At 37.4% G+C, this 17,537-nt stretch overlaps 1 protein-coding gene across 1 annotated transcript in view; it reads left to right on the top strand.

Moving 5' to 3' along the window:
* The window catches only part of LRP6 (LDL receptor related protein 6), a 168,854-nt gene that overhangs the window by 109,089 nt on the left and 42,228 nt on the right, over window positions 1-17,537 (top strand). Inside the window, exons 8-12 of the mRNA XM_003797770.2 lie at window positions 8,285-8,501; window positions 9,268-9,557; window positions 10,810-11,036; window positions 13,016-13,200; window positions 13,900-14,226. Coding sequence (XP_003797818.1) covers window positions 8,285-8,501; window positions 9,268-9,557; window positions 10,810-11,036; window positions 13,016-13,200; window positions 13,900-14,226 — 1,246 coding nt within the window. The remainder of the gene's footprint in view (window positions 1-8,284; window positions 8,502-9,267; window positions 9,558-10,809; window positions 11,037-13,015; window positions 13,201-13,899; window positions 14,227-17,537) is intronic.

Genomic DNA, 17,537 nt, shown 5'->3' with positions numbered 1-17,537 from the left:
GAATGGAGAAGCAAGAATTCAGTGTACTCAGGGTGGTGCCTGTGGCCCAAAGGAGTAGGGCTCTGGGCTGGGGATGGCAGGTTCAAACTCAGCCCTGGTCAAAAACTGGAAAAAAAAAAAAAATGCAGGGTACTCAATTTCGATATGAGGATACTTGATGACCTAGTACATGGTGGAGATTGAGGGAATGAGGGAGGGGGAGAGAGAGGGAAGGAGGTAGAGGGTAGGAGATCATGGTATTTGGCACACCTCTTGGGGGAGGAACACATTTATAAGAGGGCTTTGCTTGACAAATGCAATTAGTGTAACTTGAATCTTCATACCCTCAATGATTCCCCAATAACAAGAACTTAAGTATAGGGTAACTCAAGTAATCCACTAACCTCTTTAAATAAGAGCTAGGGAGTATCTGGGTGGCAAAAAATTAGATTGGAATTATTAAGTGTAAAATATGTACTAAGAAGACCCAGTATTTAAAAAACTGATATCATTATGTCTTGTATGAGATCATATGTTGACATCAAAATATTTTGGATGTATTAAAATATTAAAATTTTTCCTACTTTTTTTTACTTTTAAAAGTCTGACTAGAAAATTTTAAAGTGACACATACAGTTAACATTTGTGGCTTACATTTCTCTTGACAATATGGTTTTAGATTCAAACCTTTTGTCGAAACTACAACAGATGAGAGAACAAGGAGATAAGAAATAAAAGGAAATAGTATGCTTAAACAATTATGTTTAAGAAATCATTAGAATGTCTTAATTATCTTTTAGGTTTTGCTTTTAAAGTGAGAGGAAAAAGAATAGCTAGAAGGGACTAGTTTTTTGGTAGATAAAGCAACTCAGTCTTTGGCTCTGAATTCCTGGCCACTGTGCCATCCTGAAGTGCCTCCTCTCTCCCCAACAAGACCTTTACTAGCATTTGCTCTTGTTTCACCAGATGCTGCTAAAGACATTCTTATTTAATTATGTAATTTTTTAAATTTTTATACATTTAGAGGGTGCAGTGCAGTTTCGTTGTGTAGATATTTTGTGTTGTGGTAAAGTCAGGTTTTTTTTATGAAACCATCACCCAAATTGTGGACATTGTTCTCGTTGGGTAATTTTTCATCCTTCACACCCCACCCATCCTCCCATCTTTCCAATCTCTAGAGTCTATTATTCTGCTCCCACTTAAGTGAGAATATGCAGTATATACTTGACTTCTCTCGTTTCTGAGTTATTTTACTTAAGATAATGGCCGAGTACTATTTCATGGTACACATATACCACATTTTCTTCATCCATTTATCCATTGGTGGACACTTAGGTTGATTCCATATCTTTTGTTATTGTGAGTAGTGCTGTGATAATCTTATGATTGGAGTTATCTTGTTTGTTTGTTTGAGACAGAGTCTCACTTTGTTGCCCTCAGTAGAGTGCCATGAGCTCATAGCAACCCCAAACTCGTGGGCTCAAGCGATCTTCTTGCTTCAGCCTCCCAAATAGCTGGGACTACAGTACCCAGCACAATGCCCAGCTATTTTTAGAGGCAGGGTCTTGATATTGCTCAGGTTGGTCTTGAACTCCTGAGCTGAAAAGATCCACCTGCCTTAGCCTCCCAGAGTGCTGGGATTACAGGTTTGAGCCGCTGCTCCCAGCCTGCATTAATCTTTTTGAAAATAATTGATGTCTGTTCCCTTAGGTAGATACCTAGTAGTCGGGTTATTGGATCTGATGATAATTCTATTTGTAGTTATTTAAGAAATCTCCGTATTGTTTCATAGAAGTTGTACTAGTTTATATTCCTACCAATAGGGTATAAGCAATCCCATCTCTCCACATCTTCATCTACAGCTTTTTTTTACTGACTTTTTATTAATTGCCATTCTCATAGTGTAAAGTGTTATCTCATCATGGTTTAATTTGCACTTCTCTAATAATTGATGGTGTTGAGCGGTTTTTCATATGTTGGCGTTTTATAGGACTATGAACATTGAAAAATGTTCTTATCCTTTGCTAACTTTTTAATTTTTTTTCCTCATTGAGTTGTTTGAGTTCCTTGTAGATTCTAGATTTTAGTCCTTTGTTGGATTCATAGTTTATGAATATTTTCTCATATTCTATAGCTTATTTGTTTACTCTATTGCTTATTTCTTTTGCTGTGCAGCACCTTAGTATTTTAATCAAGTCCCATTAGTCTAGTTTTGTTTGCATCTAGTTTCTGTTGCATTTGCTTTTGAGGTCTTAGTCATAACTTCTTTGCCTACCCCAATGTCCAGAAGAATTTTTCTTAGGGTTTTTTTCTAGTTTCAGCTCTTATGTTTAAATCTTTAGTTCATTGAGTCAATTATTGTGTATGGTAAGAGATACGGGTCCAATTTCAATCTTCTGCATATAACTATCCAGTTTTCCCAGCAACTTTATAAAAAAAAAGAGAGAAGAGTTCTTAGAGAACTATGTTGCCCAGGCGGGAGCACAATGCCAGCAGCAGCCCTGAACTTGTGGGCTCAAGCAATCTTCCTGCCTCAGCCTCCCAGCTAGTTGGAACTACAAGTGCACACCAGCATGCTCGGGTGTTTTATTGTTATTTTTGTGGAGCTGAGGTCTTACTTTGTTGCCAGTTCAGTCTTGATTCCTGGCCTCGCACAATCCTCTTACCTTAGCCTTCCAAAGTGCTGGAATTACTGGTGTGGGCCACCTTGTCCATCCCTAGCACCATTTACTGAATAGGTTGTCCTTTCTCCTGTGTATGTTTTTGTCTACTTTGTCAAAGATCAGTTGGTCGCAGCTGTGCGGCTTTATTTCTGGGGTCTCTATTCTGTTTTATTGATGTATATTTCTGGTTCTATTACCAATATTACACTATTTTGGTTACTATAGGCTTTTATTATGTAATAATGTGATGGCAAGCAATTTGATCCCTTAGCTTTACTTAGTTTTGCATTGACTATTCAGACTTTTTTTGGCTCCATATGACTTTCAGGATTTTTTCACCCTAATTCTATGAAAAATGACATTGGTATTTTGATATGAATTATGCTGAATCACCATAATGTCAAGCTCTTGGGCTTAAGCGATTCTCTTGTCTCAGCCTCCCAAGTAGCTGGGACTACAGGCACCTGCCACAACGACTGGCTATTTTTTTGTGTTGTTGTAGTTGTTGTTTAGCAGGTCTGGGCTGGGTTCGAACCTGCCAGCCCCAGTGTATGTGGCTAGTGCTATAACCAGTGAGCTACAGGCACTAAGCCTTTCTAAATATTTTTGAAAATATCTGAATTCTGAAATATAGCTGGCCCTACTAAGTCTTTGGAAAAAGGTATTTTCAGCCTCTATTACTATATCACAGAAATAGAAAATATTTTGTCACTATAATTCAAAATTTGTATTTCAAATGAGATATTTGTCTTTAGCATTAACAGTCTAAACACAGTGACAAAGATAAGTGGAGGGATTCCTGAGATGCAGCTTTATTGTGTGGTATCTGCCTGGTGCAGTCATCTTGAGTTTCCTTTGTGTTCTTTCTGCTGAAGTTAAAGTATTTCTTTCAACATCAGACACATTATGTGCGTCCTTGACTGCTGTACCTTAACACATGTTATTTCTTTTAAATCTTTTCTGGTAATCAAGAATATAGTTCCCTTCACAGTACCTTCAAAAAAACAAAAATGAAATACCTAGGAATATACATAACAAAAGAGGTGAAGGACCTTTACAAAGAAAATTACGAAACTCTAAGAAGATATTAACAAATGGAAGGACATACCTTACTCATGACTGGGAAGAATCAACATTGTGAAAATGTCTGTAGTACTGAAAGCAATCTATAGGTCAGTGCAATCCCCACTAAAATACCATCATCATACTTTCAAGATTTAGAAAAAACAATTCTTCATTTGTATGGAACCAGAAGAAACCCCCTGGAGCCAAGGCAATTTTTAGGAATAAAAACAAACCAGGGGTATCACTCTACCAGACTTTTGGCCATATACTAGAAGGCCATACTTATCAAACAGCCTGGTAATGGCACAAAAATAGAAACATTGACATTTGGAACTGAATAGAAACTAACCTCTTATAGCCACCTGGTCTTTGTTAAACCAAACAAGAACATACACTGTGGAAAAGAATCCCTGTTCAGTAAATGGTGGTGGGAGAATTGGATAACCACATGTAAAAGACTGAAACTGGACTCGCACCTCTCGCCTCTTACAAAAATTGATTCAAGTTGGATAAAAGATTTAAATATAAGGCATAAAACAATAAAAATCCTTGAAGAAAGTGTTGGAAAAACACTTGAAGTTACCGGCCTGGGAAAGACTTTATGAAGACTTCATTAAATTGAAAAGCTTCTGTACAGCTAAGGAAACAATAACCAAAGTAGACAACCTTCAGAATGGGAAAAGAAATTTGCATATTATGAATCAAGACAAAAAAGATATACTTGCGTATTATGAACAGACAAAAATTTGATAACTATAGAGAACTCAAATTACCAACAAAAAAAGACGCAACAATCCCATATGTCACTGGGCAAGAGAAATAAATAGAACCTTCTCTAAAGAAGACAGATGAATGGCTAACAAACATGAAAAAATGCTCATAATCCTTAATCATTAGAGAAATACAAACCCAAACTACCCTGAAGTATCACCTAACTCCACTAAGAATGGTCTGCATCACCTAGTCTCAAAGCTGCAGATACTGGCATGGATTGGAGAGATGGGAACACCTTTACACGGCTGGTGGGACTGCAAACTAATACAACCTTTTTGGAAGGAAGTATAGAAAATCTCCAAAGAACTCAAATCAGACCTCCCATTTGATCCTATAATCCTATTACTAAAGCATCTACCCAGAAGAAAAAAATCATTTCATTTCAAGTACATTTGCACTAGACTGTTTATCACAGCTCAATTTACAATCACCAAAATGTGGAAACAGCCTAAATGCCCACCAACCCAGGAAAGGATCAACAAGCTTGTGGTATATGTATACCATGGAATACTATTCAGCCACTAAAAAAGATGGAGACTTTACATCTTTTGTATTAATCTGGATGGAGGTGGAACACATTCTTCTTAGTAAAGCATCACAAGAATGGAGAAGCAAGAATCCAGTGTACTCAATTCTGATATGAGGACAATTGATGCCGGTGCATGGTGGGAGATGGGGGAGTAGAGAGAGGGGAGGGAGAGGGGGATGGTCACAGTGTATGACACACCTCTTGGGCGTGGGATACAATTATAAGAGGATTTTATCTAACATATGCAATCAGTATAAACTAAGTCTTAGTGTCTTCAATGAATTCCAAACCAAAAAAAAAAATAAAAATAAATACATAAATAGAATCTTTTCTGGAGTCTGGAAAAATCTTTTTATCTTTCTCTTGGTGAGAATTCTGATTCTTCAAGATAGATTTCAGTTCCATTTCCCAAAGTTTATCTTAGGCTACAGAGGGTATATGTGTGTAATTTTAGTATAAATTGAGTTTATCTCCCCAACTAGATTGCTCTCCCTAGCCAGAAGAAGCCCTGTTCTGAACTCTCAGCATCCATCTTATCTATCATGGCAATTTGCATTCATTAGTTTTATTAATGTTTGATTGGGGGAGGGGAATAGGGTAGTAGTTTGGTAGAGCAGCAGAAGTATACTCTAATCAAATTATCAAACTATTTGCTCCTTTTTGTTTACTCTTTTAGTTACTTCGTATCTCTATAGCAAAAGCAAACAATAAAAATGGGGATAGGACATGGGAATAAGGTTGTAGCCTGTAGTTTTTCACTGGTCGATGCTAGTACATGGTGGGTGGTGGGCGTTGCTAGAATATAGAAAGGTCTGTACTAGTTTTATTGTTCAGTTTAACAGTGTGTGATTGGTCTTGTATTTCCACATGTTCTTCTATATGTATATATGTATTTTTATTTTGAAGCACTGTTCAAATTGATTTATTTAAATAACAGGTAGCTATTTACAGTTAGAGATGAAAGCAGTTTAATAAAATCATTTTAAAGGGCAGGAACCAATGTTTACCACGTACCCACTACATATCTAATACTGTGCTGTATGTTTAGCATTATTTTATTTGATCCTTAAATAATTCAGTGATGGTAGTGATTCTCTCCCTAATTTTACATGTAAGAAATTGCTTAAGGGTACCCAAAGAATGATAAAGCTTATATTAGAAATTTAAATCTGTTTCTGTTACTTTATTTGTTGATCATGAGAAAGTTTTAGAGAGAACAACAAAGGGTAACTGCTAAATAGAAGATAAGATAGTTGCGTGAGCCAAAAAAGGTCTTGGAATTTAGCTTTTGTTATTCTTCTCACTATGATTTTTTTTTTTTTTTGAGACAAAGTCTTTTTTTTGACAGAGCACTCTACACTCTGCCCTGTGTAGAGTGCTATGACATTACAGCTCACAGCAACCTCAAACTCTTGGGCTTAAGTGATTCTCTTGCCTCAGCCTCCAAAGTAAGCTAGGACTGCTGGCGCCTGCCACAGTGCCCAGTTGGTTTTTTTGGTTGTAGTTGTTTGGCAGGCCCAGGTTGGATTTGAACCCGCCAGCTCCCATGTATGTGGCTGACACCCTAACTGCTGAGCTACAGGTGCCGAACCCTCACTGTGATTTTTAAGTTTCATTCTTAACCTGTTTTCCTAATTTATACTTAATCATCCATCTTTTGTTTAAGCTACTTATTCATCAAAATGAACAAATTAAAGTTGTAGGGTGACACAGCTGAAAGAAAAGTTGGGCAGTCCTGTAGTTTTTTTTTTTTTTTTTTGAGACAGAGCCTTAAAGCTGTTGCCCTGGGTAGAATGCTGTGGCATCACAGCTCACAGCAACCTCCAACTCCTGGACTTGAGCGGTTCTCCTGCCTCATCCTCCCAAGTAGCTGGGACTGCAGGTGCCCGCCACAATGCCTGGCTATTTTTTGGTTACAGCTGACATTGTTGTTTAGTGGGCCCAGGCTGGATTTGAACCCGCCAGCTCAGTTGTATGTGGCTGGCACCTTAGCCACTTGAGCCACAAGCACTGAGCCAGTCCTGTAATATTTTTGAAGTTCTCCAGTTTTTGCTTTTAGATCAAAAAATAAACTTCAATAGGAAGACCAACATTTGAATCTAGTGTTCAGAAAAATTAGTGTAATTTATTAAATCTGTGATAATGTAAGATAATTGATTTGAGATAGAACTAAAGCTAGGAATAAAATAATACCAGATATGTTTTAACATACCATAATCTTGTAAGAAAAGCAGTATTTATAATATAGCATACTTAGCACTCTGTGTTGAGTGCTCCCTAACAGGATGATTGAGTCACCCCCCTTAAAATGGAGAACATGGGTTCATTGTTAATAATATGACATTTTAGATGGTCTCTTAGCTATGTTTTAAGCAAATTAGCCTTTAGAAACATTATTCTGGTACCAAAAGCATGTACATGTGAATAGTATCTGCCTCCTACCCACCAACAAAGAGTATTAGATGTAATCTTTTATACTAATCATTTTTATCCATAAAATCAGTAAGAGATATTCCATGTAAGTCAACACTGACTGGTGCATTAAGTTGCTACAATGTGAATGTCAGAATGCGTTTAATAATGTTGGTATTGGGTAGTTGGAAGGAGTAGGTATATCCTAGTTTCTTGAAACTTAAGATATAGAGAGGGTGTCATAAACTCCTAATACTTTTATGTTTATAAGCTCAGAGGAGTGAGATTCATTGAGAGCCTTTTTATCTGTTTTTGTCATCATTGTTGTAGGAAACAACAACAATAAAGTAAAGGGAATGATAAGTGGAAAAAGTTCTAACAAAGATGTCAGCTCTGTTTACAAGCTATGTGACCTTACATGAATCTTAGTTTCTATAGGCACACTCTCAGAAAAAGTAAAATATGTTATGAAACAAAATATGTGATAAAATAATGTATGCAAAAGTGATTATAGTTTAAACGTTATTATAACAAGTATAAAAACAAACTTAAGGTGATGGTTCATGCATTTTTGTTTTGACACAAATGACTCTTCATTTCATAGAAGAGTTGCATACTAATACAAAGTTGCCAGAGTTTTTAGAAGGAAGAGGAACAAGAGATTGGAGAAAAAGAGATTATATTGTATTTGAAATGTCATTAAATCATCATGTTGTAATTTTGTGAAAGCATTGTATTAGGAATAACTAAGAAGACTCTTTGATTTCGATGCAACAGGTAGTTGGAGTTGTTATTTATACATACATTTGCAGGTTAAACATATATCTTATCCTCTTCCTTCTCTTTGAATTTAAACTTGAAGGTGATGAATACTGATGGCACTGGAAGACGAGTACTAGTGGAAGATAAAATTCCCCATATATTTGGGTTTACTTTACTGGGTGACTATGTTTACTGGACTGACTGGCAGAGGCGTAGCATTGAAAGAGTTCACAAGCGAAGTGCAGAGAGGGAAATCATCATAGATCAGCTGCCTGACCTCATGGGCCTAAAGGCCACAAATGTTCATCGTATCATCGGTAAGTAGTTCCAAAATTCTCTTAGAAGTGGAAACCAGGAATAAGAAAAGATAGAGATAGCCTGCAGCTTGTGAAGCAGCAGTGTCAGTTGTTGATGTTGTGAGGCAGTATAGGAATCATCTTTAACCCCTTTTTAATGAGAAGGGACTTGTAAAATGTTGGTTTATTACTCTGGCTACACAGTTTGAATAGAAGAGTTAAATACACAAGCATGGCACATGCACACCTTCATTAAAATAATTCATTCCTATCGCATGAACAATGTACCTTTTTTTGAAGTTATGGTGCAAGGCATGGATCTAGCACTTAGAGACCATTGCTTGAGGTAAGGCGTTTTAGACCAGCCTGAGGAAGAATGAGCCTTCATCTCCACCAAAATAGAAAAATTAGCTGAGCATAGTGGTGAGGACCTATAATCCCAGCTACCTGGGAGGTTGAGCCTAGGAATTTGAGGTTGCTCTGAACTACAGTGATGTCACTGTACTCATCACTGCATGAGTGGGTGACAGCATGAGACTCTGTCTCCAAAAGTAAAATAAAATAAAGTTTACTATGGGTATAAAAAGAAAATATTTTGCCATGCCCTTACTCCCTGTTAGTCCATGTATTGCTTATTTGCAAAATTAGAAATTGAGACCCTGGAGTGGGTGCAGAAATAATCATGAGGTCTTTGTGAACCAAACTTAGTAATTTAAAAGTGAAAATGTGTTGATTATGTCAATGTGTGTGTCTTTCTGTGCTTTTCTATAATTAGTTTATCTTTTAGGTACTAACCCTTGTGCTGAGGAAAATGGGGGCTGTAGCCATCTTTGCCTCTATAGACCTCAGGGCCTTCGCTGTGCCTGCCCCATTGGCTTCGAACTCATCAGTGACATGAAGACCTGCATTGTCCCAGAAGCTTTCCTTTTGTTTTCACGGAGAGCAGATATCAGACGAATTTCTTTGGAAACAAACAATAATAATGTAGCCATTCCGCTCACTGGTGTCAAAGAAGCTTCTGCTTTGGATTTTGATGTGACGGACAACCGCATTTACTGGACTGATATATCACTCAAGGTTAGCAAAAGAATTAGACTTAAAGCTGAGGACTGAAGGGGGCAATTAGAATTTCTGAATCTTGCTTGACCCATCTCTGTCATTGCTTAATAGACAGAAGTCAAAAACCTGTACCTTTTTAAAGGAAATGAAGGGAAAGGCCCATTCAGTATTTTATTAGGTATCATATAATACAAGATACTTTGCCTAGAGTCTTCTAAATCTACAAGCCACGATCTTTCTTCATTTTGTTCCAGTGGTATTTTCTGTAATTAGTTGAGTTAATTATATGCTTTATATAAAATGGCTTATAGAGACTGGATTATTGATTTATTTTAAACAAAATTTTGGAGAGTGATTGAGATAGAAAATGCCAATTATGAGTTATACCATATGTTTATTTTCTTTTTCATAAAGTAAATACTGAAAAGCATACTGGGATAGTGAAAGAGAGGAAGCTCCTCACCGGAAAATCTGGAAGAAGAAATAATCATTCTAAGTTGTTTTGGACTTTGAATTTCAGATAACTTGTGTAAACTTTTGTCTGATATGCAAAAAAAACATGGCATGATGGAGCTGAACCGAGTTGGAATCTAATGCTGTTCTATAAAATCTATTAAGTGAATAATTGGTTGACCTTCTAAGTTTTATTCCCAACTCCTCTGCAAGATAGGCATCATCTCTATTTCAAGAGAAATAGTTGGGAGTTTAAAATGAGAAAAATTTATGGATACTAAGTATTAATACTTAGGACAATACTTGATAAGAAGTAGCATCTATTGTTTAAATTATGGTAATTTTAAATTTTGTAGTATTCAAAGCTGCAGTGGTAATAATGTCACAATAGTTATATTCATTTTATAAGGTATATAGTTGTTGAGATCTTCTAAATTGACACAATGACTTGGCATACTCTCAAGCACCTTCAGAAAGCTGACTATCAGTTAAGAGTGTAGGATTCTGATCACATTTTTTTCACTTGATTGATAATACAGTTTAAAAGAAAAATTATTCCACTGTCTTATTTCATAGATTTTTGTTTCTTAAGAATTTCGGATTCTTCTCCCTAAGTAGCAATAAAACCTAAGGTTTCAGTTGCATTTATTAGAGATTGACATCAAGTATTTCTATATTTCTAAATTATGTAAATTTTATTAGGAATTTTATTGGCACTTCTAGGTCCTCCTATGCCCAACAAAACCCAAACCAAACCCTTCTGGATAGTGTTTTATACTTATGCCACGTGACTTAGTTGTTGATTATATTTTTGCAGACTATCAGCAGAGCCTTCATGAATGGCAGTGCACTAGAACATGTGGTGGAATTTGGTCTCGACTATCCAGAAGGCATGGCAGTAGATTGGCTTGGGAAGAACCTGTACTGGGCGGACACGGGAACAAATCGAATCGAGGTGTCAAAGTTGGATGGGCAGCACCGACAAGTTTTGGTGTGGAAAGACCTAGATAGCCCCAGAGCACTGGCGTTGGATCCTGCTGAAGGGTAAACAGCTTTATGTCTTTATTCTTCGCAGCTACAGCGTACATTTTGAGGAATGTGGCTTCATTATGGATTATATTCTTCATGTCTTAAATAATGCTTAAGAACCCTGCAACTAAATGATAGGCTTTATTTTAAAGCCATTAATTAGATTTCAGTGATTTAAAATGAATATTAGCTGATTTTACTTTTGTCATTATAAACATTGGGTGAAGAAAGAATAAAATGGATTACTAATAAAATGTTACTGATCAGTAATTATGTACTAAATATGCATAAAGTTCATGTGCAGTTTACCATGTTAAACTATTTTAAATTGCCCATGAACTTTATGTCCACTCTATATGGACAGCCTTTTTTAAAAAAAGTTATCAATCTATATTTGCTTGCACCCCCTTCCCAATGATACTGGATTCCAAACCTGTTACAGCAAACACACTAAAACAATATTGTGTGCATGGTAAAGGCTTTATTTTGGAATATTTCTTAATTCAAATGGACAGTTAGATCATTATTCTAAACTTGGAGTAATTTTGGCATTATAAGATAGACTATTTACAACAAGATGTGTTTATTGATGGTAGGCGATCTAACAGAAATTAGCACATTTTTAAAAGCCAGCGGCAAAGAAATATGAAATTTGAATAAAAATTCTACTTTGAAAAGAAGTCAGCAGTGTGAATGAACATATGAATATATTTACCGTATCTGTAATTTAAAATACTTGCCCTAAAATCACCACATTGATTCCAAGATTAGTTATCTATCTAGTTAAAAGACCATATCAGATTTACTCTTCACTGACATGGTAAGATTATGGTGATCTTTGTTCAGAGTATTAGTTGCCAGACAGATAAATTTTGTAGTTGGGACTAAGGATTCTGGTATAGGTTGCTGCTGGTGAGTGTGAGATGTCTCTCACAGTTGTTTCTCTTTGGCTCTTGTAGTGCACGTGACTGTCAACTGACAAGTAGAAATGCAAACAGAGCCTGGACAACTTTAGTTTTCAGAAAAGCATGTTCATACATTGCAACCAAGTCAGCCATAAGCTGACAGGCTGAGTGAATGTCTGTCCTCAGGTATTACATGAGAATTGGCATGTAATTCCATTGTCACTCTCTTAGTGCCAATATTCAGAGTGTCTCAGAAGCTAGCACCATACCAGTTTAGTTGAAGACCATTTGGCTGAGGATCAGGTTCTAGTTCTAGCTTGCCCTGTAACTGGTGGGAAGGCATTAGACAGATACAGTGTATCTTTTGCTGTTTTGGCCTCCTCATCTGTAAAAAGCCTCTGCTGTAGGGTTGCTCTATGATTAAAGTGAAAAATCCAAAAAGGTAAAACAAAAACAAAGTAATTATTCTACCATTTCACGGAGATCGTAGAGGGTAGTATGCATTGCCTCACTTGACATATCAAGGGATGCTCCATTGGACCGTATGACCAAATACATTTTTCAGGCTTTGCTTTGACTTGTTAAAGGCTTGCTATTTATTTTTACCTTTCATGTGCCCAAGCAATTTGTTTTGGAAGAGAGTTGATTACAGAAGTTGAAAAGTAAGTTCAGCATTTAAAAAACTCAGATTAATTGTATTCAGGAATACAAAGATGTTTTATTCAGAAGTGAACCAGATTTTGAGACTGGAGCTTTAATCCTTTGCTGTTTTCCTGAGTATTAGTTTTATAAATGCCAGTGCTGCAATAAAGAAACCATTGGTTTGTTTCCATTTTCTAGGTTTAGATGGAACAAATTATTGGAAAGAATAAGGAAAGCTGACTCACTTCCTTTTTGGGATATGAGAAAAAAAAGATTTAGCTGAGGGTGCCAAAATAATTAAAAGAATTATAGCCATGATTTTCTTTTACTCATTTCCTTGATTTGCCATATAGTTTATTTAAATTTATGTGGTTCTGCTGCATGATTATGACCCTTTCTCCAGATAATCAAAATTGAAATGTTAAATATCCATTGTTTTAAATTTAGATTTATGTATTGGACTGAATGGGGTGGAAAACCTAAGATAGACAGAGCTGCTATGGATGGAAGCGAACGTACTACATTGGTTCCAAATGTGGGGCGGGCAAACGGCCTAACTATTGATTATGCTAAAAGGAGGCTTTACTGGACAGACCTGGACACCAACTTAATAGAATCTTCCAATATGCTTGGTAAGCTTTACTACTTTTTATTCAGACAGATAGTATATTCTTTCTTTGCAAAATTCAGTGCTTGCTATTCACCTTTGGTTAGATACTTTTCATAAAACTTCACATGAATATCTAGATCAGTGGTTCTCAACCTATGGGTCATGACCCACAGAAACTGTATTAAAGGGCTGCAGCATTAGGAAGGTTGAGAACCACTGCTCTAGATCCTTCCCCTATTCTGGAACTGTATTCTGTTTCTTATTTGTAGTAGTAATCCAGGTAGTTGCATTCATATTTCTTTATTATGTGAAAAATGCCATTGTCATTGGGCTTGTACTGAAATTTATAGCTCCCTAGATATTCCTCAAGTGACTTATTTCCATCTTTCTATAAAAGGAAGAAGGAAAAGCAGACTATTGATTCTTATGTAGAGAAAATAAAATCACGATTAAAACACACTTGTTTGCAGGAGTTAAACTGACTCAGTGATTTATAGCAGAAATATAAGTTTGAGGCATGGGGTCAGACTGCAGATGTATTGATTTCAGAGGACTGGTTTGGTTTTAGAATTGCTTTTAAATGAATTATTCTATTTTAAATTGCTTACAAATGTAATGCTTTATGTGTTAGGGTTTTTTTTTGTTGTTGTTAGCAAGACACTTAACATTCTCATATATTTCATCCTTCTGCTTCTCCCTGTCTGTTTCTTTCCAAAAATAGGACTCAACCGTGAAGTTATAGCAGATGACTTGCCTCATCCTTTTGGCTTAACTCAGTACCAAGATTACATCTACTGGACGGACTGGAGCCGACGCAGCATTGAGCGTGCCAACAAAACCAGTGGCCAAAACCGCACCATCATACAAGGCCATTTGGATTATGTGATGGACATCCTTGTGTTTCACTCTTCTCGGCAGGCAGGATGGAATGAGTGTGCTTCCAGCAATGGGCACTGCTCCCACCTCTGCCTGGCTGTGCCAGTTGGAGGCTTTGTCTGTGGATGCCCTGCACACTACTCCCTTAATGCTGACAATAGGACCTGCAGTGGTAAGCTGCATTTCCCGCAAAGAAGCTGGAATTAGGAGAGACAGCAGTCATTTGAAAGAGCTTTAGTTTATGTTCTTTCTAAAGTAAAACATAGAAGTTCAGAGTGGACCATTAACCGGGGAGGGTTAAGGAGGAAAAAAATTAAAATTTTTGTTATCGTTTAATGATAGCAGCTAGATGTTGAATTAAAACCTTTTACTCTTGGACATTGAATGTTTAGTGCAAACTTTGCATAGCATAGAGAGGGCAGGAAGAACAGAGTTACACATGTGTGGTATACATAATTCAGACTTATTCATCATAAAGGAAAGGAAGTACAAACAATAAAACAAAGGGAATCCTAAAATAGAGCCTCCTGTCCTTAGAGTACATATAATAAGACAGACAAAAAATTTTAAATGTAGAAGAGACTACACAGAAAAATTTAACCTAGTGTAATACAATAGCTGATAGACCAAGAGCTGGAAAGCACATACTCTTAAGCATAATGGGCAGTTGCTACTTAACTGTAGCGGAGGTTGCCAGATCTTCTTATCCAGTTATGAATCTATACTTTGATATTCTTTTTCTGGGGATATATATGTATATGGGGACAGGAGTGCTACAGCATCTCCTGATTTTTAAAGATTGGCAAGCAATTCACACACACACAGTGCTAAGAACAAAATGTATAACGAGATTACTGGCAAGAAGAAGCTTGGTTTATGACTTAAGTATATGTGAAGGCTCATGTCTTGGTGGTAAACAAGACAAGTTGATAGATATGGTCAAGGAATAAGTAGAGATTAGATCAGAAAGAGTAGATTCATGGAGAGGTAGCGTATAGAAGAATGTATCAGACTACTGTATAGGATATTGGATATAATTAACTATTGAAATTACTTTGTTTTGGGCTGGACATGGTGGCTCACACATGTATTCCTAGCACTTTGAGAGGCCAAGACGGGAGGAGGGATTTGATCACTGAAGGCCAGGGATTTGAGACCAGCCTGGGCAACATAGTGAGACCTCCATCTCTAACAACAACAAAAAAGTTAGCCAGGTATGGTAGTTTGTACCAGAGCAGGACTCTGTCTTTTTATGAAAAAAAATAAATAAATAAAACACTAGGTGTGGTGGCTGACACCTGTAATCCCAGCATTTTGGGAGGCCAAGGTGAGAGAATTACTTGGGGCCAGGAGTTGGAGACTGGAAACACAGTGAGATTCCATCTCGACAAAACAATAAAAATATTACCTGGGTGTGGTAGTGTGCACATATAATTCCAGCTACTCAGGATTAAGCACAGAAGGTTGAGGTTACAATGAGCTGTGATGACACCAATTCACACCAGCCTGGCAGCAGAGTGAGACCCTATCTATCTTTGAAACAAACAAAAAAATTATTTTAGTACCTGAGAGAATGTACTGGAGATTGAATAGAAAAGGATTTAGTCTCTTCTGACACAGGCTTTAGTTATAAAAGAGAAAGATCAAAAGCATACACTTTAACAAGTAAAAACTTATATTTTGGGGCCGTGCCTGTGGCTCAGTGAGTAGGGTGCTGGCCCTGTATACCTAGGGTGGCAGGTTTGAACCTGGCCCCGGCCAAAGTGCAACAAAAAATAGTCGGACGTTGTGGTGGGTGCCTATAGTCCCAGCTACTTGGGAGGCTGAAGCAGGAGAATTGCTTAAGCCCAAGAGCTAGAGGTTGCCGTGAGCTGTGACATCACAGCACTCTACCAAGGGCAACAAAGTGAGTCTCTTGTCTCTAAAAAAAGAAAAAAATAACTTTACTTTGGGAGTATACACACATATTAGCTTTTTGCTTTACACAAGTTAACATAAATTTTTTAAAGCCTTAGTTTTTCTCCTTTGTCAAATGAGAATAATAATGGTAACTGTCTTATAGTGTTGTTGTGAAAATTTAATAGGCTACATGACCTGATTTCTGCTGAGAAGGAGTAATAAGAACAGGTAGGCCAGTTAGACAGTGTAACGATGGCAAGTGGGCCTGGACTGCGGTGGCCTCAGTGTGTGTGGTGATGGAGAGATGCTGAGGGGTTCAGGGTATATATTGAAGATAGAAGAAACAAAATTCATTACTAGAGGAAGCAAAGATAGCTTCTAGATTGGGTGTCATAGTAGATGGACTGTCAGAGAAGAGAGATGACGTTGGTGATATAAATTCTGGAATTGCCAGGATGTTTAAAGTGAGTAAGGTTGCCCTGGGAGATGATACAGTATAGCAGCCAGTAAGCTTTTTGGTAAAGGGCCAGATAGTAAACATATATTCTAGGCTTTGTACATGTATAGGGTCTAGGGTCTATGAGCACCTGCTCAGCTCTGCCCGGCTATGTCCACTATAGCATGAAAACAGCCACTGACAACATATGTTTTAAACAGGCATGATGTTGTGTTCTTTGGAGCTTCTGATCGGAGACACAGGGGAAAGAACTGCAGACGGAATGATAATTTAAGGGAGACCGGGACTCGCTCTGGTCGGCGGCCCAGCTAAACTTTACTGATTACCTTATATACTTTGCAACAGAATTCTAGTGACACTTTATTACAAAAACAAGCAGCAGGCCAGATTTGATTTATGGACATAGTATGCAGGCTCCTGGTGGATAGAAAAGCAGGGACCTGGTAACCTCGAAACTCTAGTTGAAGAGGGAAAATTCACAGAGGACACTGAGAAGTGACAACCAGAGAAGTAAGAGAAAAAGCAGAGAAAAGAGAGGCACAGAATACAGAGATAAGAGTGTTTCAAAAATGAACTGTGTACAGTATCACTGAAAAGATGAGTAAGGTGAAATCTAAAATAGTACTTAGGCTGGGCATGGTGGCTCACACCTATAATCTTAACAAGGCAGGAGGATTGCTTGACCCATTCTCTACTAACAATAGAAAAAATTAGTTGAGTGTGGTGGTGTGCACCTATAGTCCTAGCTACTTGGGAGACTGAGGCAGGAGGATCACTTGAGCCTCGGAGTTTGAGGTTGCTGTGAGCTAGGCTGACACCGTGCCACTCTAGCCTAGGGCAACAGAGAAGATTGTCTCCATAAAAAGATAAATAAAATGGTATCCATTGGATTTGGGGGTAAAATGGTTATTTGTAACCCTGAAGAGAGTAATTTCAGGGAAATAATGATGAAAGGCAGATTGGAGTAGATTAAAAAGTGAATGGAAAGAAGAAAGAGGCAGTAGCATACCTATACAACTCTTTGAAGAAGTTTGGCTTTGTGGGTGGTGCCTGTGGCACAAAGGAGTAGGGCGACGGCCCCATAAACTGGAGGTGGTAGGTTCAAACCCAGCCCCAGCCAAAAACTT

This window comes from Otolemur garnettii, unplaced genomic scaffold, assembly GCF_000181295.1.
Source record: "Otolemur garnettii isolate 467f Iridium unplaced genomic scaffold, OtoGar3 scaffold00124, whole genome shotgun sequence".
NCBI classification, from domain to species: domain Eukaryota; kingdom Metazoa; phylum Chordata; class Mammalia; order Primates; family Galagidae; genus Otolemur; species Otolemur garnettii.
The sequence above is the reverse complement of the archived record's forward strand: the minus strand, read 5'-3'. Positions and strand labels throughout refer to the sequence as shown.